The sequence below is a fragment of the Python bivittatus genome, unplaced genomic scaffold (assembly GCF_059951505.1).
Source record: "Python bivittatus isolate LINGU-HERP-01145 unplaced genomic scaffold, Pbiv_v1 ctg000570_np1212, whole genome shotgun sequence".
Classification (NCBI taxonomy): Eukaryota; Metazoa; Chordata; class Lepidosauria; order Squamata; family Pythonidae; genus Python; species Python bivittatus.
This window is the reverse complement of record NW_028277097.1, coordinates 13,714,161-13,730,746: the sequence shown is the minus strand read 5'-3', so window position 1 is coordinate 13,730,746 and position 16,586 is coordinate 13,714,161. Positions and strand designations below refer to the sequence as shown.

At 37.7% G+C, this 16,586-nt stretch overlaps 1 protein-coding gene across 1 annotated transcript in view; it reads left to right on the top strand.

The window, feature by feature from the left end:
- DCC (DCC netrin 1 receptor) overlaps positions 1-16,586 on the top strand; it is a 603,623-nt gene that overhangs the window by 543,544 nt on the left and 43,493 nt on the right. Inside the window, exon 24 of the mRNA XM_088152996.1 lies at positions 7,722-7,884. Coding sequence (XP_088009122.1) covers positions 7,722-7,884 — 163 coding nt within the window. The remainder of the gene's footprint in view (positions 1-7,721; positions 7,885-16,586) is intronic.

Genomic DNA, 16,586 nt, shown 5'->3' with positions numbered 1-16,586 from the left:
TATCTCTTTTCTTTATGTTTCTATTCTAAACTGCAGCCTTTTTTTTTTTTTAATAGAGCAGAATTCATGTACTCTTGGCAGGCTGTAAATTGTATCTGTTTTTATATGTAGCTTCTTTAAAAAAATAATAATAATAAACAAAACAAAACCGGTAAGAGGAATAAAATATGAGAGTGGAACAGTATGTTATTGACTTCCTGCACATCAAGGAAGTAGGATATTTCTTAGAAATCCTAATTTTTTATATCTTCATGTCACTGATATATTTCTACAGCATAAAACACCTTAGTTACTTTTTGAGAAAATAAGCATCGTAAACCTACGAGATATCTTTATCTCATTTCAGAAATTTGCGCTGTGTCCATCTACATAATAGTTCTGATCCAAACAATTTTGACTTTTTGGATGTGGGAATGCAAATTTATCTAATTTAATATTTTCAAATCAATACATGAATGGAAACTTATTTATTCAGAATTCCGAGTCCATTTGCCAATGATATAAAAAGCATACTATGGAGAAGCGTGTAAAATAATGAAGGTATTCCCCAAAACGTAGTAAATAGTTTGTTTACATTAGTCAAATTAGAAAAAAAGTAATGTTAGCAGAAATGTGCACCCACATACATATAGTTGTTATTGCAAACTTCTAAAAGAGGTTCTCCGGTGGACGATCTGATTTTAATATTTGCAAAAATGAGAAAATAAGAAAAATCAACCTGGTGATATTTGCAAAAATGAGAAACTGAAAGGTAATCAAATTAAGAGATTTGCCTATCCTTAGTGAACAGAAAGGATATGCATCTATGATTTGATCCATGGGTCAAATAAATACATGCAGTACATTGGAGGACCACAGAGGAAATTTCCACATAGCTCCACGTGCTGCCATCAAAGTTCACTAGCACCACACTGTAGAATTCTTCCACGGCATGTTCTGGACAAACTACTCTGCAAATAATCTTACAGAACTCCTGGAAGATAGGAAGGCCCAGATCATATTAATAAGGCAATATATATATTTGAGAATCCTGTTCCAAATACAACAGTCTTTGCACAAATGACTGATGTTACATGGATAGATGTGGATGTGAACTCTAGATGGCAGAGATTGGTCCTGTTTGCACAACATGGCCAATGAAATAATCTCTCTCAAATCACTTGCATTTGTGTGAAGGCATTGGATGATCTGGGATGCTTGGGTTGGCTGTTTAATAGCCATTTTAATAGTCTTCCAATTGCTGCAAAGAAAGCTAATAGAGAGTCACTTCCATTCTCACTTCCTTTTTTATTTCTTAAAAATCTACTGTGAAGTGACTGGCATCATCATGGATAGATTCAGCACTATCATGCATAGGTTTGGTAGCCATAACCATCCACCTGCTTCTGCTCCTTTTCAATTCCTTACGTGCTTGCAGAAAGGTTCACATTCACGAGCCTTCTATAGGACTTTGTCTCTCTTGCAGACATCAGAAGGAACAATCACTCCTTAGGTATACCGGTCACATGATCAAGACTACCAGACCAGGACTATAAAACTCTGGATAAACAAGAGGTGGCAACAAACAGATCCCAAAAAACAAAACAAAACAAAACAAAACAAAAAATAAACTGTAGCTCTGTGGTGCTATCTAGTGGTTGTCCCAATTTGTGCAATCTAGATATAGTACCTCTAGCAAGACACTGGAGTTAATTGACTGAGAGGAGTTATGTCAAACTCAAACAAGAATGGTGAGCTTTAGATTTTAAAGAACTTACTCTTTTCCCCCATGATTCAGTCAAATGTGTCAAGCAAGAAGTGCCAGTGAGTACTCACTTCCAGTTTTAGTCCATCAGCTCCATGGAGAATCAAAGTCCAACCTAACATACTGTTAAATTTAAAAACAGTTGCATTTTTAAAAGCTGATTCTCAGCAATAGCAGAGAGAGGGGTGAATAGGAACCTTTAACTGAATAGGAACCTTTAACTTTAATTGAAATCTTACAGCCCCTTTTTCTCTTCTTATTTTGCATTTGCTGTAATACTTTCTTGAAATAAAGGGGCCATCAGGGACCTTAGTGTACAATTAGTCTTGTCAACCTAAATACAAGACCAGAGGTTCCAAAACCCTTGATGGGACGGGATGAGTGAGATAGGGTCCATCACAATGTTTAGACAAATGCATCTAGTTCAGGCTTGCTGAATTTGTTGGAGACCAGAATGTTGCTGAAATCTATACTTTACAGAATTTTGCAGCATGGTACAGAACTTAGTTCACATATAAGCACAAAATCTATACATTACTGTAAAATATACCCACAATGCTCTAATTAGAGAATTATTCAGACAAACATGTGTTTTCCTATGAGAAAATTGCTTGCTGAAAAGTTAAATTCTGAAACATAAAGAAAAAAGTAGGCATGAGAAGAAATGTGCATGGAAATGCATGTGGATATTATTGCTTTTTTGTTCTTGCCAAATTCATATCCTGCGATTTGTCAGATGAGAAATGAGAAGAAAGCTAATAATTGTTCCTCCATGCTGCTGCTAAAATGAGATTCTTCTTAACTCTTAACTCTGGAGGCAACAAATAGACAATGGGATACCATGGATGTTCACTTGCCTTGGCACTGTCAGGTTCCTTGTCCTACCTGCCTTTAAAAAAAAAAAAAAATTCTTCTAATTGAAAATAAATGGGAAACTGGCACACTGCAAAGAATATGTCAGCATCCAGATCATCTTTATCTCCAAGGATGCTAGAGATCCTGATGGCACTCTCAGAAGACAAAATTAAGTTGGAATAGTAGAGAGCATCCAGGTTGCAAGGTGGTAGAAAAGTAATGAGGAACCTCTACAGGTTGGCTTCTGGGAAATGCATATTCTGTGCTTGAGCACTGCCATGACAGCAGTCAAGTTTTTAAAAAGAAATCCTTCCTACGGTCACATTTTTGTAACACAATCTATATACACAACTTGCTCTCAATTTTCAAGACATGCCTAGTAGTCTAAAAAGTTCTGTTGAGAATCAGTGAACTGGCAGCTACTAAAGTAATTTTTATTCAGTGAGTCATGTTTGTCCAGGAGAATAGTTAATATTCAGCAGAAGCAGCAGCCAATGAAGACAGACGGGGTGAGAGTTAGCCAGGCAAAGAAGATTTGGGAAGCCATTCCCTAAGATAATTCCTGGCCAGAATGACAACAGAAGGCAGTTGGCTTCACTGCACATTTCTTGGCTAGTGCTAATGTTTTAACCCCTAAGCAGAAGAAAGATTTCATGAAAAGCTGAAGTTAAGTCTTAAATGGGGGGGGGGGGACCAGTCTCAATACCAGTCTCAAAACGATTGAGTCCCATCATGAGTGGCAACAGAGAGGGTGGAGTCATTTCCTTTATTCTTCCAGTGAGCTCCTGATCCAAAGGAGAATTTTAGTTCCTGTTTTTTGCATCATTCTAGGAGAGGGAACTCTCTGAGAATTAAGGATATTTGGCATATTTTATCTGTAGAATAAAATGTTTATTCCATAATTCCTTTTATTTGTGGAAGCAATAAGAATAGCTTCATATGCGTATTTAATATAAAGTTTATTGATATTTATTGGAACCATCTATGAGATTGGTATATATTCTAATAAAGAGTATGCATTCTATATATCAATATATACTATATACTATGCATTAATGTATTTTAATAAATGCAACTATATTGTGGGTATACACACACATGTATTCATCTGTGAGAGAGTATGTGGTGTAGTGATTAAGATGCAGGACTAAGAGTACGGATACCCAGGTGTAGTCCTCTCCTAGGTACAGATGCCGGTTAAGTGTCTTTGAGCCATCCTTTCCCTCTCAGCCCTAGACTGGGAAGTTGAAAAACATCTACCAACCCACACTGGACCAGGGTGGTAGATTACAGTCCATAATCTTCAATGAAATGGCCTTCATCCTGCACTGGATTGATTTGGGCTGATAATAACAATTATATGTCTATGGGGCTTTGTGTGTTTGTGTGTATGTTACCATGACGTTGATGTTGACTCTTACAGTGACCACATAGAATGGCATTCTCCAGGATGATGTGTCCCTAAATCTGGCCTTCAGGTCTCCCAGTGGCGAACCCATCACCACTGTAATCATGTCCATCCATCCTTTGTAGGGAGCCAAGGAGAGGACCTTGAATAAGGAATCCAGAGGCCATTAGGAAAACATCAGGTGCTGAACAAACCCATGCTAAGGCTAGAGAAGCAGGAGAGTTACTACAAAAAGACCCAGACTAGCCCCCTGTCCCCCTGACTCCCTAGATATAAGAAGAAGAGGAAGGAAGACATAGCAGACTTGCACAATTCTGTTATTGTAGCCTTTTTCAATAAAGTATAGTTCTAGTTTTCCTGTGGAGTTGGTTTCCTGATCTGCTGTAAACGTTGGGCTGATACCTTGCTGCTGATCATCCTGTCATTCTCTCTCTTTCTCCTTTCCCAGCATTATAGATTTCTCAGGAGAGCTAAGTCTTCACATAATGTATCTAAAACATGAAAATTTAAGTCTGGTCATTTGTGCCTCACATGAAAACTCAGGAAGACTTGTAGTATAATCCATTTGTTTGTTTTCTTGGCTGTCCACAGTATTCTCAGGCATCTTCTCCAACATCAGATTTCAAAAGCACCAGTCCACATTCTATCCTGCTTCTTCAAAGTCCACCTTTTGCTTCCACAGAGTCTCACATGGAAAACCATTTCCTGCATGATTCTAACCTTTATAGATATAGACATATTGCATCAGCTGAATATCTTTTCCAAGCCTTCATGGCTCCTCTACCAAGTGCTAGTCTCTGGCATATTTCTTGACTGTGTGTTCCTTTATTGTTGATGGTTGATCCTAAAAGACAGAAGCTATCTACCACTTCAATAACTTCATTGTCAATTCTAAGGCTGGTTGTTGTACCCATTGTCATTAGTTTGGACTTCTCTATATTTGATCTTAGTCCCATTTTTTCTCTGTGCTCCTTGATTTTCATTACTAGAGCTTGTAGATCATTTGCATTTTCAGCTGTCAAAGTACTGTCATCAGCATAGTGCAGGTTATTCATGCTTCTTCCTCCAGTTTTGAATCCACACTCATTTGCTTCCAGTTCAGCCTCCCTCAATATATATTCATCTAATAGATTGAATAAATAAGTAGAGAGTACACAGCCTTGTCTCACACCTTTGCTGACCTGAAGGCACCCTGTTTTGCTACGTCTTGTCTGCACTGTAAACAATGAGGACAATGAGATGTTCTGGGATTTTCATTTTCCTAAGGACATTCCACAACTTGGCATGGTCAATGCAATCAAAGGCCTTTCTGTAATCAAGTCACCTATTGATTTCTTTTTGGTAATTGTTGGCTTTCTCAGTTATCCAGCATGCAACACCAATAATGTCTTTTGTTTCTCAGACATTTCTAAAACCAGCTTGAACATTGGCATTGCCCTTTCCATATAGGACTCTAATATGCATGGGATGATTCTATTTTGGTAGCATGTGAAAGTCAGGATACTATACAGTACTTAGCAAACTCTGTGAAATCTCCTTTCTTTGGTATTGCTACATAGATTGACCTCTTCCAATCTGTTGGCCACTGTGTTCTTCTCCACATTTGCTGGCATAGTTTGGTTGGAACCTTTACGGATTCTTCTTCTGTCGCTTGCCATATTTCTATAGATATTCTATCTATTTCCGTAGCTTTCTGACTTGGTATTTACTGGAGTCCTGCACTACCTTCATCTCCTATTGCTTGTAATTATCAAATATCTTCTAAGTTGTCTTGGATGTTGACATCTCACCTGTACCAAATTTTAGTATGTTCCTTCCATCTTTGTTTATTCTTCTTGGAATCATTTACTCTCTGTCCATTGGCACCTTTCAGCATACCAGTGTGAAGTTGGAATCTCCTTCTGAGTTTTGAAAGACCTTTCTTGTTTTTTCTTGCCTGTTTCCCTTTGATGTATTTAAAGATGTCATTATAATACTGCTTCTTGTCTCTTCTAACAGATCTCTGAATTTTTATTTTATTTTATTTTTGTTGAAGTTCCTTTCTGAGACCTTTGTCTCTCTTGGCTTTGGCTTTTCTTCTCAGCAATCTCCACTTTCTGTTCTGGCATCCAGTTTCATTTCTTTTGTTTCTTGGTCCTTTGCTCCACAATCCCTCTAATTCCCCATCAGTAAGGTTCAGGACTTCAAAGCAATTCCAGATGTTCTCCTTGAACATGGTGGATATATGCTCAATTTCATATTGTGGAAATGTTTGTTTGTTCTTCTGCCTCAGCTTAACGTGGATCTTGCACGTAAGCAGTTTGTGATCTGTTCCACAGTCAGTGCCTGGTCATGTCTTTACTGTTATAACTGAGATCTTACCTCTCCTTTATACCAATATTATGGGTAATATGGTTTCTATGTACTCTGCCTGATGTCCATGTATATAACATTGTTTTAGTTGTTTTAAGACAGTGTTAGCAATTAAAAAATAATTGGATTGCCAGAAAATAAGTAATTTTCCTGCTTTGTTTCTGTTTGCTAGGTCCAAATACATTTTCCTCCTTACTATTTCCAATTTTGGCATTCTACTCTAAATATAAGCAGCACATCTTGCATGTAATTCTGCCTTTACAGCTTCAGATTTTCTTTTCTTGCATAACAACATCAGCAACTCTATGTCCCAAAGTCTTTAATCTAGTCATATCATAAATGCCATTAGTACTCCAAAAGATCCTCAACTCTTCCTCAGTAGCATGTGTATCGTTTATTTGTGTAATTTCCTTGGTAAAAATAAAAATACAGGAATGGTTTAGTATTGCCTCTTCTTACATAGTATGAGATTATGCCTTTGCCATTGTCACTAAATGATCATCCAGTTCCACTTCTTATATCACTGTTGCCCGTTATAAGTGGCTACTTGCTTTAGCTGGGCAACTGGCATGACCTTCTTGCCCTGGGTAACCTTTCTGAAAGTGGCATACACTTCTGATGTTCTTCACTCAACCCTCCCAGGAACACCCCACCACCACCAAAATTAAGTCATCCTACTGTAATATTACTAATATATTAAGTTCTTGCTGTTGTTTATGATGGCAGCAGAATTTAAAGACGTAGTGCATGCATTCATGACATTATGTATCAATGATAGAACCTCCATATTTGGAGAAGATCTGGTGCATGTAACTTCACAGAACCAAATGACACTATTTTATGTCTGTGCCATAAATGGCTGTTCATGCCAATCACATTCCACTCATACATTTGATTTGGCTATCAGTTCAAACCAGCAGTCAGGAAATACAGTCAAATCAAATCAACATTTTTACTGGAAGTATGAATTAGATTCATTTAGTTTTCTCAATTGATCTGAATTGCCCAATCTGTTTACTTCGTTTTGAAATCACCTTCAGTTTGAGTATCAGAACTGAATGTTCATAAATAGATTGCATTTTTGCCACATTTGGGGGCAGAAGTTGAATAACCCGAGACCATATTATCAAAGACTCTGAAATTAAAGCCAATTCACACCATCCTTTTTGATATGGATGAATTATCTTGTGAACTTTGTATCAGACTTCAGTCATCCACTTAAGAGACAATTCTCAGGGTTCATTATAATGAAATGGAACTGATCCTGAAATAATTTTCTCAGTTGCTCAAGTGTTCAAATAAATCTCTGCAATTCACCTAACAAAGGCTCACAACCCACCAACATATTTCTAACCCTTTCAGAGCCCCCCATTGGACAGATGCATCCTCCACATGGAAGTGTAACCCCTCAGAAGAACAGCAATCTTCTCGTCATTATTGTTGTCACTGTCGGGGTCATCACTGTCGTTGTGGTCGTGATCGTGGCTGTGATTTGTACAAGGCGTTCATCAGCACAGCAACGAAAGTAAGTCATTTGAACATCTTTGATTTTTGTCTGTCAACTTCTTGTTCATCCAAGGCTTGAGATATTTAATGCCATTTCATTGTTGTTTTTTCCTGTTGATGTAAATCCTGAATTTGTGTCAATGTCTTGATGGTACTACAGACAAGGAGAAATAGTCCAGCACATTTCTGTGACTTAGACAGCAATCCAGATGGTCATTTAACTATACCAGGATGATTAAGAAGTATCATGGCGTACTGAATAAATGATCATTTCCTCCTGTTCAAGCTGGGGGTGCAGACTCGTCTTACTTGGAGTAGGAATTAATAGAGCTTTCATATCTTCAGTATAGTTGGCAATTGATATCCTCTGAAGTCCTTTATTTCTAAGTCACCAGAGTCTTTTTTTAACTACAGCATTGAATTTCTCAGCATGGTTCCATTATAGTTTGAGATGGGAAACACAAAAGAGTTGTAATGGAAGCCCTGAAATGGTTAAAACCCAACAAAAAGTAAATGGAATGGAAATTGAAACTCTTCATTTATATGGGAGGTGCAGTCTGGCCCATTTTGCTCCATCATCCCATCTTCTGCACCCATGCTCCTCCCCAAATATGTAAAGTGCAGGGCCTCTGATGGATAAGATGAATGAGCAGAAAATAGAGGTTGGAAGATGAATGGCCATTCTTTTTTATTGGAAACTTAATTGCTGTAAAGCAGAAACTGAGATCCCAGACTGAAGAGCTGACAGAACTAGAAGCAAAGATTCCAATGTCCTATTTGCACTTAGGCAGTGTTTCCTAACCTGGGCAATTTTCAGAGGTGTGTACTTTAACCCCTAGAATACACCAGCCAGCATAACCATTGCTGAGAATTCTGGGAGTTGAAGTTCACACATCTGGAAGTTGCCCAGATGAAGAAACACTACTTTAGAATAACTTCGCCCACTGTGAATTTTCACTGACTTCATGTAACTCCTCAGAGGGCAATAAAGCCAATGTCAGGTCTTCCATAGGGGCTATGAAGGTTGACTTATGATAACCCCTATCCTTGTCTCTTGTCTTTCTGCTAGACTTCCCTTAAGACTTTCCATTCCAAAAGATTTGTGCTTTCAGTTCCTCACCATACCTCCTTTTCATGTGATTAACAGACAACACACTGAATTCAAGAGTATGGTTCTTACCTTAATGTAAACTACTGTAATTTCCAAACTGAAATAGTTATGAGAATTTGATTAGAGAAGAGTACTCTTCTTTTTGCTTGAAAAATCATCAGGTTGCGATCGTTAAACTAGACAACTAGTTTGAATAAAGTCAATCTTACAAGTGAAGGTAGAAAATTAAGCTCAAGGATGCCTTCCAGCCCACTTCTTCCTAATGGTGACAAGCAACCTTTAGTTTGGAATAGGCTTTGAAGATGAGTGGTAAAAATGAAGAAGTATCATCCAGGTGCTCCAAAAATATATTAGTCACTTTAGGCTCTCAGCCATTTTTCCTTTGGATAAATTTCTGCTTTTAGCTTTGCACACTACCTCCATGAGCTCCAGCATTGTGATTTCAAATATTGGCTCTAACACTGAATTTAGATATACTTTGGCCCTGGGTGGCCAGAGGGAAGCTGTTAACGACAGTATGTAATGAGCTGAGAATATATAAAAAAGAATATATATTCTTTTCTTATCACTGCATTCACTGGAGCTGAGGTTCCCTTTATCAAACATGTAAAAAGAAAGGAGGATGGAAAAGCAGCATTTCAATTCAGACACATCCTCAGCTAAATACTATCATGGCAAGCACAGGAATCTGTGTTTCTTTTGTGCCAGTTTGCCATTGTTTGAGTAGAACGTTTACCTGCTGGACCTCTTATACGATACAGTAATTGACTCAAACTTCAGAGCTAAAACTAGCATTGATACCTAGCCACCAAATAAAGACCCTGATGCTAATCCTTTTTGAGCTATCCTCTTTTTTCCTATAGTTTAAGCATTTCAAACTACAGAGATAGAAGACCTCCTTTAACACTCAGAGATGTTGTAAATAACAAGAAAAAGTGAGAACTTTGATTTTTAATTATATAGGTGAAAGCAAAAGAAAGTTCCTTTCTCTGGAAAACTAACTACTAGCTCTTGCAAAAAGTAACTCTGATCTCTTTTTGGTTTAGTCCTAGATTGCTCTGTGGGTGATAATGACAATGCACCAGTTTTCCAGCTACGGTCCTTGTTGCAACTTTTATCTCTGTGTGCCTGTACTTGCATTAAAGCAATTGCATTTCCTTTACTGGCAGTGCATACCACAAACAGATTTTGAAAGTGCCTTTATCTTGGTATTTTTATTCATATAGTACCTACATAAGTATATACCAATCAAGCATTTCCTTTTTTGAGATCAGTAACTTTATGCAAAGAACGAAAAGGGAGTAAGGAATAGAAATTAAAAACAAGAGATGAGAAAAAGAGAAGCAAATATAACTAAATTAGTTACACTAGCATCATCCATAATACTACTTCATGTCTTTCTATCTTTGCATACAACCCATTTCCATTGCATCCATGTACCATAACATACAGGATCTTTTGTTACTCACATCTCCCTTTTTGAGGATTTCACCAACTCCACCCAACCATATCTTTCTCAGTCTTCCTCTTCTCAGCTCATTCACTCACCTTTGTTACATTTGTTTTGTAATGATGGAGGCCTTGGTGCTCTCAGAGCTTGGTTGTTTGCTTGCAGACGTTTCATTACCCAACTAGGTAACATCATCAATATGAGTGAGGGTGGGGTTTGCTTCCTGTTTATATACAGTAGTTGCCCTGCCAGTGTTGGTGGGGTTTTCTCCTTGGTAGTTCCTTGATTAAGGCGTTGTTTTCTGCCTGATTGTTTGCCTGGTGTTAATCCCTACCTCTCTAGCAGCCAACACCCAGGGATTAACACCAGACAAATAATCAAGATATTTATACATTTCTCATTGTTCTACAGAAAAGCAAAAATCTGGTTTGTGTATCCCCTGCCGAGCATAAAGTCACATTGCACTTACATTCTTTCAATCAAAATGTGGCTACATATCTACCCACCAAGCAAACTAATCCCTCTATAGTTTATACAATCACACTTGTTGACCCTCTCTTTGTGTAGGGGAAACAAGAATGCACTCTTAGAATCATTAGGCTCAGCTGCAGTCTTCACACACATTAAACATATCTCACAGCCACTCTATAAGCAAACTATATCCATATTTTATTATTTCTTAAATATTTTATGATTTCTCCTGTTATGCTGGCCATATGTTTTGTCTTACCATTTTTCAACATCTTCACAGCATTCTTGACTTCCTTTTCATTGTTTTTTCTTGGATGATAACCTCTGTAGCATCCATTTCAATTCCACTCTTCAATAAATCACTATCATTCCCATATCCACCTCAAAAATATTTCAGTTTCATCCCAAAACTTTTCATCATTTTATTTTTTATATCCATTACTCTGCTGGAGGCTCCTTTTTTTTAGCCCACATCATCCTCTCCCCAAACCATTTTTATTTCCCTCAAAACCACGCTGCATGTTTTCTCCTTCTTGTAATCTTAACTCTACACTGTTTTACTTGACTACATTTTTTTACATCTTTTTCTATCTGTACACATTATATGATATATTTTGCTCATCTTTATTTTCACAGCAGTCTTTATCTTATATGCAAGATGTTCTACTTTCACTCTAATTTCTTTTGCTTCTTTCCTTTACTTTCATGTCAGGTCTTCCCAAGTTAAATTCTTGATACCACCACAGCCTGTCCCAAATTGAGAACTCTCATTACCCTTGCATTCTTCACTAATGATCTCAATCTTTCATCACAAACAACCAGGTCAATCATGGCTTTTTATTTCTTTTCCCACATGTAGATATGAATACCCTTCAACTGAACCACTTATTTGAAACAAAGAGGCATTTCTCTTAAGCAGATATCCACTATTCTCATTGACTATTGAGCTCTGAATGGCATAATCACCTTTTCTTTACTTTCTTGTCTTGTTCCCACCCATCCATTCATTTCACCTAACAAATTACCCCCCCCCCATTGCATTAACTGAGAATGTGACACTATTTTTCCCCAAGCCCATCCCATTTTCCATTATCTTTCACTTGAGCATAATATACAGCTGTAGCTAACCTATGAATTCCTGTTTTCATATGCACCTATAATAATCTAAACGACACTAGTTCATAGTTTATGTCATATATTTTAGTCTTTTCATTCCTACTTCAACTGACACTTTTAATTGCTGCTCATGCTCATTGACTCCACTCCAGAAGATCAGATCAGATCACCTTCCATTTGGTTCTTTTACATTCTTCCCTTTTCTCTCAGTTTTACAAACAAAAGTACACATTTATTTTTATTTCTTTCATTTCACTTGTAAAGGATTTGCATTTCTCTTACATTCTATGCCACAATCTTCCATATGCTATGTTTGTTATCAGATGAGCCAATAGATACTTAACCCTAATCCATGACTTTGGTCAGCTGAGGCTTTCACATAACACTTTTTTGTAAAACAGAGTGTAGACTAGGTACTACCCTTAGTTGCACCCATATCACATGCAGCATACCCTGTTAATAGTAAGAACAATCCTAGTCAGTTTTGGCTTTGCTACAAGCTCGGTCAAAGCCCAGTTTTATCTCAATGTTTATTCAAGCTAGCAACTATAATCTAGACATTATCATGCAAACTGATATACTGCTGTCTACATTCTACCAACTGGGAGGGACATGCAGTGAATTGCCACACTTACAATGCAAGCAAGCACACATTTGTGCAAAAGAGAATAACAGTGGTTAGTGTCCAGGGTCATTTCCTTCAACACATCTATCAATATCACTCTGTTCAAAATATCAGCACAACTTGATTTGCTCATTTTGTTCAGCAATACATCCAAAATATTTAAGGAAAGGTTTTTATAAATAATAATTCATTCCAAACAGGTCTCCAGTCCTGGGACAGAAATCATATTGTTATCCACGATTTAGATAGAGACAATTTAATATCCAGTACATTTATTTCTGCACATTGCCAGAAGCCCCACTGACAATAAACAGGAACAGAATTTTGAGACAAGACTATAGGAAGAAATGTCATTAATAAAAATAAATGAAAATGAATGACTCATTGCAGACTATGTTCTCCTTGTATAAACATCACTTTTGGGTTGTGAATTCAATTGCTTCAACCTCCAGGATAATACAGAAACCTCACTTTGCTGCAAAAATACCATAAGGAATATGACATACGATTGCAGTATAAATATAGAAGTTACTTTGCTCTTTTTTTTTTTTGAGTAAGTCAGTAAGCTAAATCCACTTATTAAAGTGTGAGTATTTGAACATCCTGGATAGTTTTTTAGCAAGAAGCAGCTGAGGGCTTTAGGGCTACTAGATTTGGGTTATAAAAATCCAGAAGATCATTAGATGGCACTAGCAAAAAGATATGGAGAACTCATAATAGGCATTAGGATTTTTGCTATCAGGATCTAGTAGGCTTAGTCAGCTTGAAAATCCATCAGATTTTACCAGTGATCAAATAATAGATTACCTGTGTGAAAGACTATTTCAAACATTCAAATAATATGATATTATATAAAGTCCTGTTTCTGGTCTATGAGCCTAAGGCATTGGTTTGCATAACCATTGGTTTGTGAAGTAACTCAGCCTCAGAATTATGTTTGTCTCCAATCCTTCCTTGATGACTGGACACAATCTGAGACCAATAACACCAAAAGTAATCTCATTAAGTCCAGTAACACCTTCCCAGGATTATTGAAACCATGAAGTCCAAATATCCAGGTAAATTTTTAAAATTTAGAAAGACAGAACCATAGAGTTGAAAGGATCACAAAGATTATCTAATCCATTATCCCTGTTCAGTGATGGATCCATTGAAGCATATCTGATGCACGACCATCCAGCCTGTACAGGTAGTCCTCACTTACTGACTGCAGTTGGGACTGGCAACTCCATCACTAAGCGTCACGGTTGTTTTAAGTGAAATGTCACATGACCACGCTGGACTTATGATGTCTGTTCTACTGTGGTTGTTAAGCGAATCACCACAGGTCGTTAAACACAACATCAGGTGATTGTGACTTGCAATTTTCTGATGGCTTCCCCATTGATTTTGCTTGTTGGAAGCCAACTGTGATGGTCACAAATGGCAATCATGCAACCACGGGATGATGCAACCGTCATAAATGTGCACGGGTTGTGAAGCGCCCAAGTCATGATCATGTGACCACAATGGCCGCAACAGCCACAAGTTCACAAACCAATCCTAAACCTCTTTCTTCAGCACCATCGTAACTTTGAATGGCTGCTGAACAAGGCAGTCACTAAGTGAGGACTATCTGTATTTAAAGACATTTAGTAAAGGAGAATTCACCACATCTCAATTATTTCTTCCTTGCCTTTTTTTGGCGGGGGGTAGCGAGGGAAGCATATCAGCCTTAAGAAGAGTTCTGGGCATCTTCAAAGCTTAAGTGCAATTGATTGGTCCTCATAAAAAGAGTCACCCAGCTACAATTTTGGATGGATTCCACTACCACCTCCCACCCATGGACGAACACAGCTAAGATTCCTTTTCATATACAGTATTTCATCACCTTTAAGTCCAAGTGTAAGACTCTATTGCAGAACTTTATTCAGCGATATAATGGTATGCATGAGGGAAGCTTGATATTTGTTTGTTTGTTATAAAACTATATATAGTGCAGAAATGACCTCCCTCAAACCAGGTTTGTCCTACAATTCTTTTTAATTTAAATTGTGGTTTTTAATTTTTTTTTTAATTTATCTTGTTTTATTATGTATGCCACCCAGAATCACTGTGTGAGAAGGGTAGCTCTACCAGTGTGATAGATAGATAGACAAATAAATAAGTAAAATTCTGACTGGCAACAGATTTCACAACCAAAAATAAAATAAAGAGAGACTTGGACCTTCATGCAATAATTCAATCATTCAATCATTCAGTCTAGATGTGAGTGGGAAAATGAGACCCTCCATTTGGTCCCAGGCCTTTGGCCCAACAGCCGTCAGACAGTGGAAGAAAAGGGCTGGAATTTGTGTGCAAAAGGGGTCTCTCCAGGCCTTTTATAATATTCATGCCTAGGCTTATAAATTAAAGAAGCAGCATAGGGAAGTTCATCCTGGAGAAGGTCTATCTGTGTGGTCACTAAGTGTCAGCCCCAACTTGATGGCACATTATCAGCCAGTCAATCAGCGAATTGCTCTCTCACTCACTCACTCACTCACTCACTCACTCACTCACTCACTCCATCACATGCATGTAGATCAGAATTCCTGTTTCAAATGTTTAGCTTGACTGCATGGATCATAGCAAGGCCAGGGGGACTGTGATAGAGGGAAATTCAGAGGTAAAACCATACACTTACCCTCATGCTGTCCTAAACACACAATGGAACAAATATCTCGTAGGACTTAACGACTGCTTAGGACACACCACCTCTCTATCTCTAATTTTCTAAGCCTCTAACTTCTTCTTTCGCTTCCTATTTCCAGTGAAATTCTCAGATTCTTTTCTCCACTATTCCCAGTGTCTTACTGCATGATTCCACCAGTCACCAGCATTTTCATTCCAGAAATAACCAAAGCAGATTTGTTTTTCTTTGGCAGAGCTGTTTGATAATGCTCATGGGGCTTGGGTGAGGTTTGGAGTAAGATTGAGGACCCTCAAGTGGAAATGAAGGATAGTGAGCATAGGAGAAGAAATTCTACTTAAACCCTTCCTTGATGATTTTTGGAATCCAATAGATCCCCCCAAAAGAAGCACCTATCTATTCCTGCATCAGTATAGATCCCAGCCTCCATCATCAGCACCGATTTTGGAAACATATCTAACAGTTCCTACATATATATATATATATATATATATATATATATATATATATATAATCCCAAATATAAAAGTAACATAACGGAATATAACAGGATGGTCTTCACATGGCAATCATCACATGTTAACATTTTTCTCTTATAATGATCAGGTATGTATATAAGTAGCATCCCAATGCCTTAAACATTGGTTCCTATTGCCCTGAGATAAATTGCTCATGATAGTTTAATTATGTAATGCAATCTAAAAAATCAGACAGGGATCGAATTAAAGAGGAATGAACTGAAATGGGGGTGGATAAATTCCTTTTGATGTTTGTAGGGTACCCTAGAGATTTCCTTACTTTAAAGGTAGAAGGTGGTTTATCTTTTGATTGTTCATGTTATAAAAGCTCTTGCAGTGCTGGGAATAATTCTTTCCCCAAACTGAAAAATAGGTGGAAAAAACAGATCTTTTTCATCCATTTCCTACTGCTAAGATGACCTTCCTTCTTTCCAAAAATTTTTTTTCCTAAATTCTTTTATTTAGTGGGAGCATACGTGGATGTGGATGTGACAAACAATATAGCTTTTTAGCAAGGAGTATCATAGAATCATTGATTAGAAGAGACTTTGGAGATCTCAGGAGTCGTCTCGCCCCAGTTACTTCAGCCCACCCCACTCAATCCAGCTGAAGGGGCATGTTGCAGACCCCACTGATCAAGGAATTTTGACTGGTGGGACCTAGGCAGAGGGCCTTTTCTGCTGTGGCCCTCATCCTATGGAACAATCTGCCTCCCGAGGTCCGGTGTGCCCCCACTCTCATGGCCTTCAGGAAAAGGGTGAA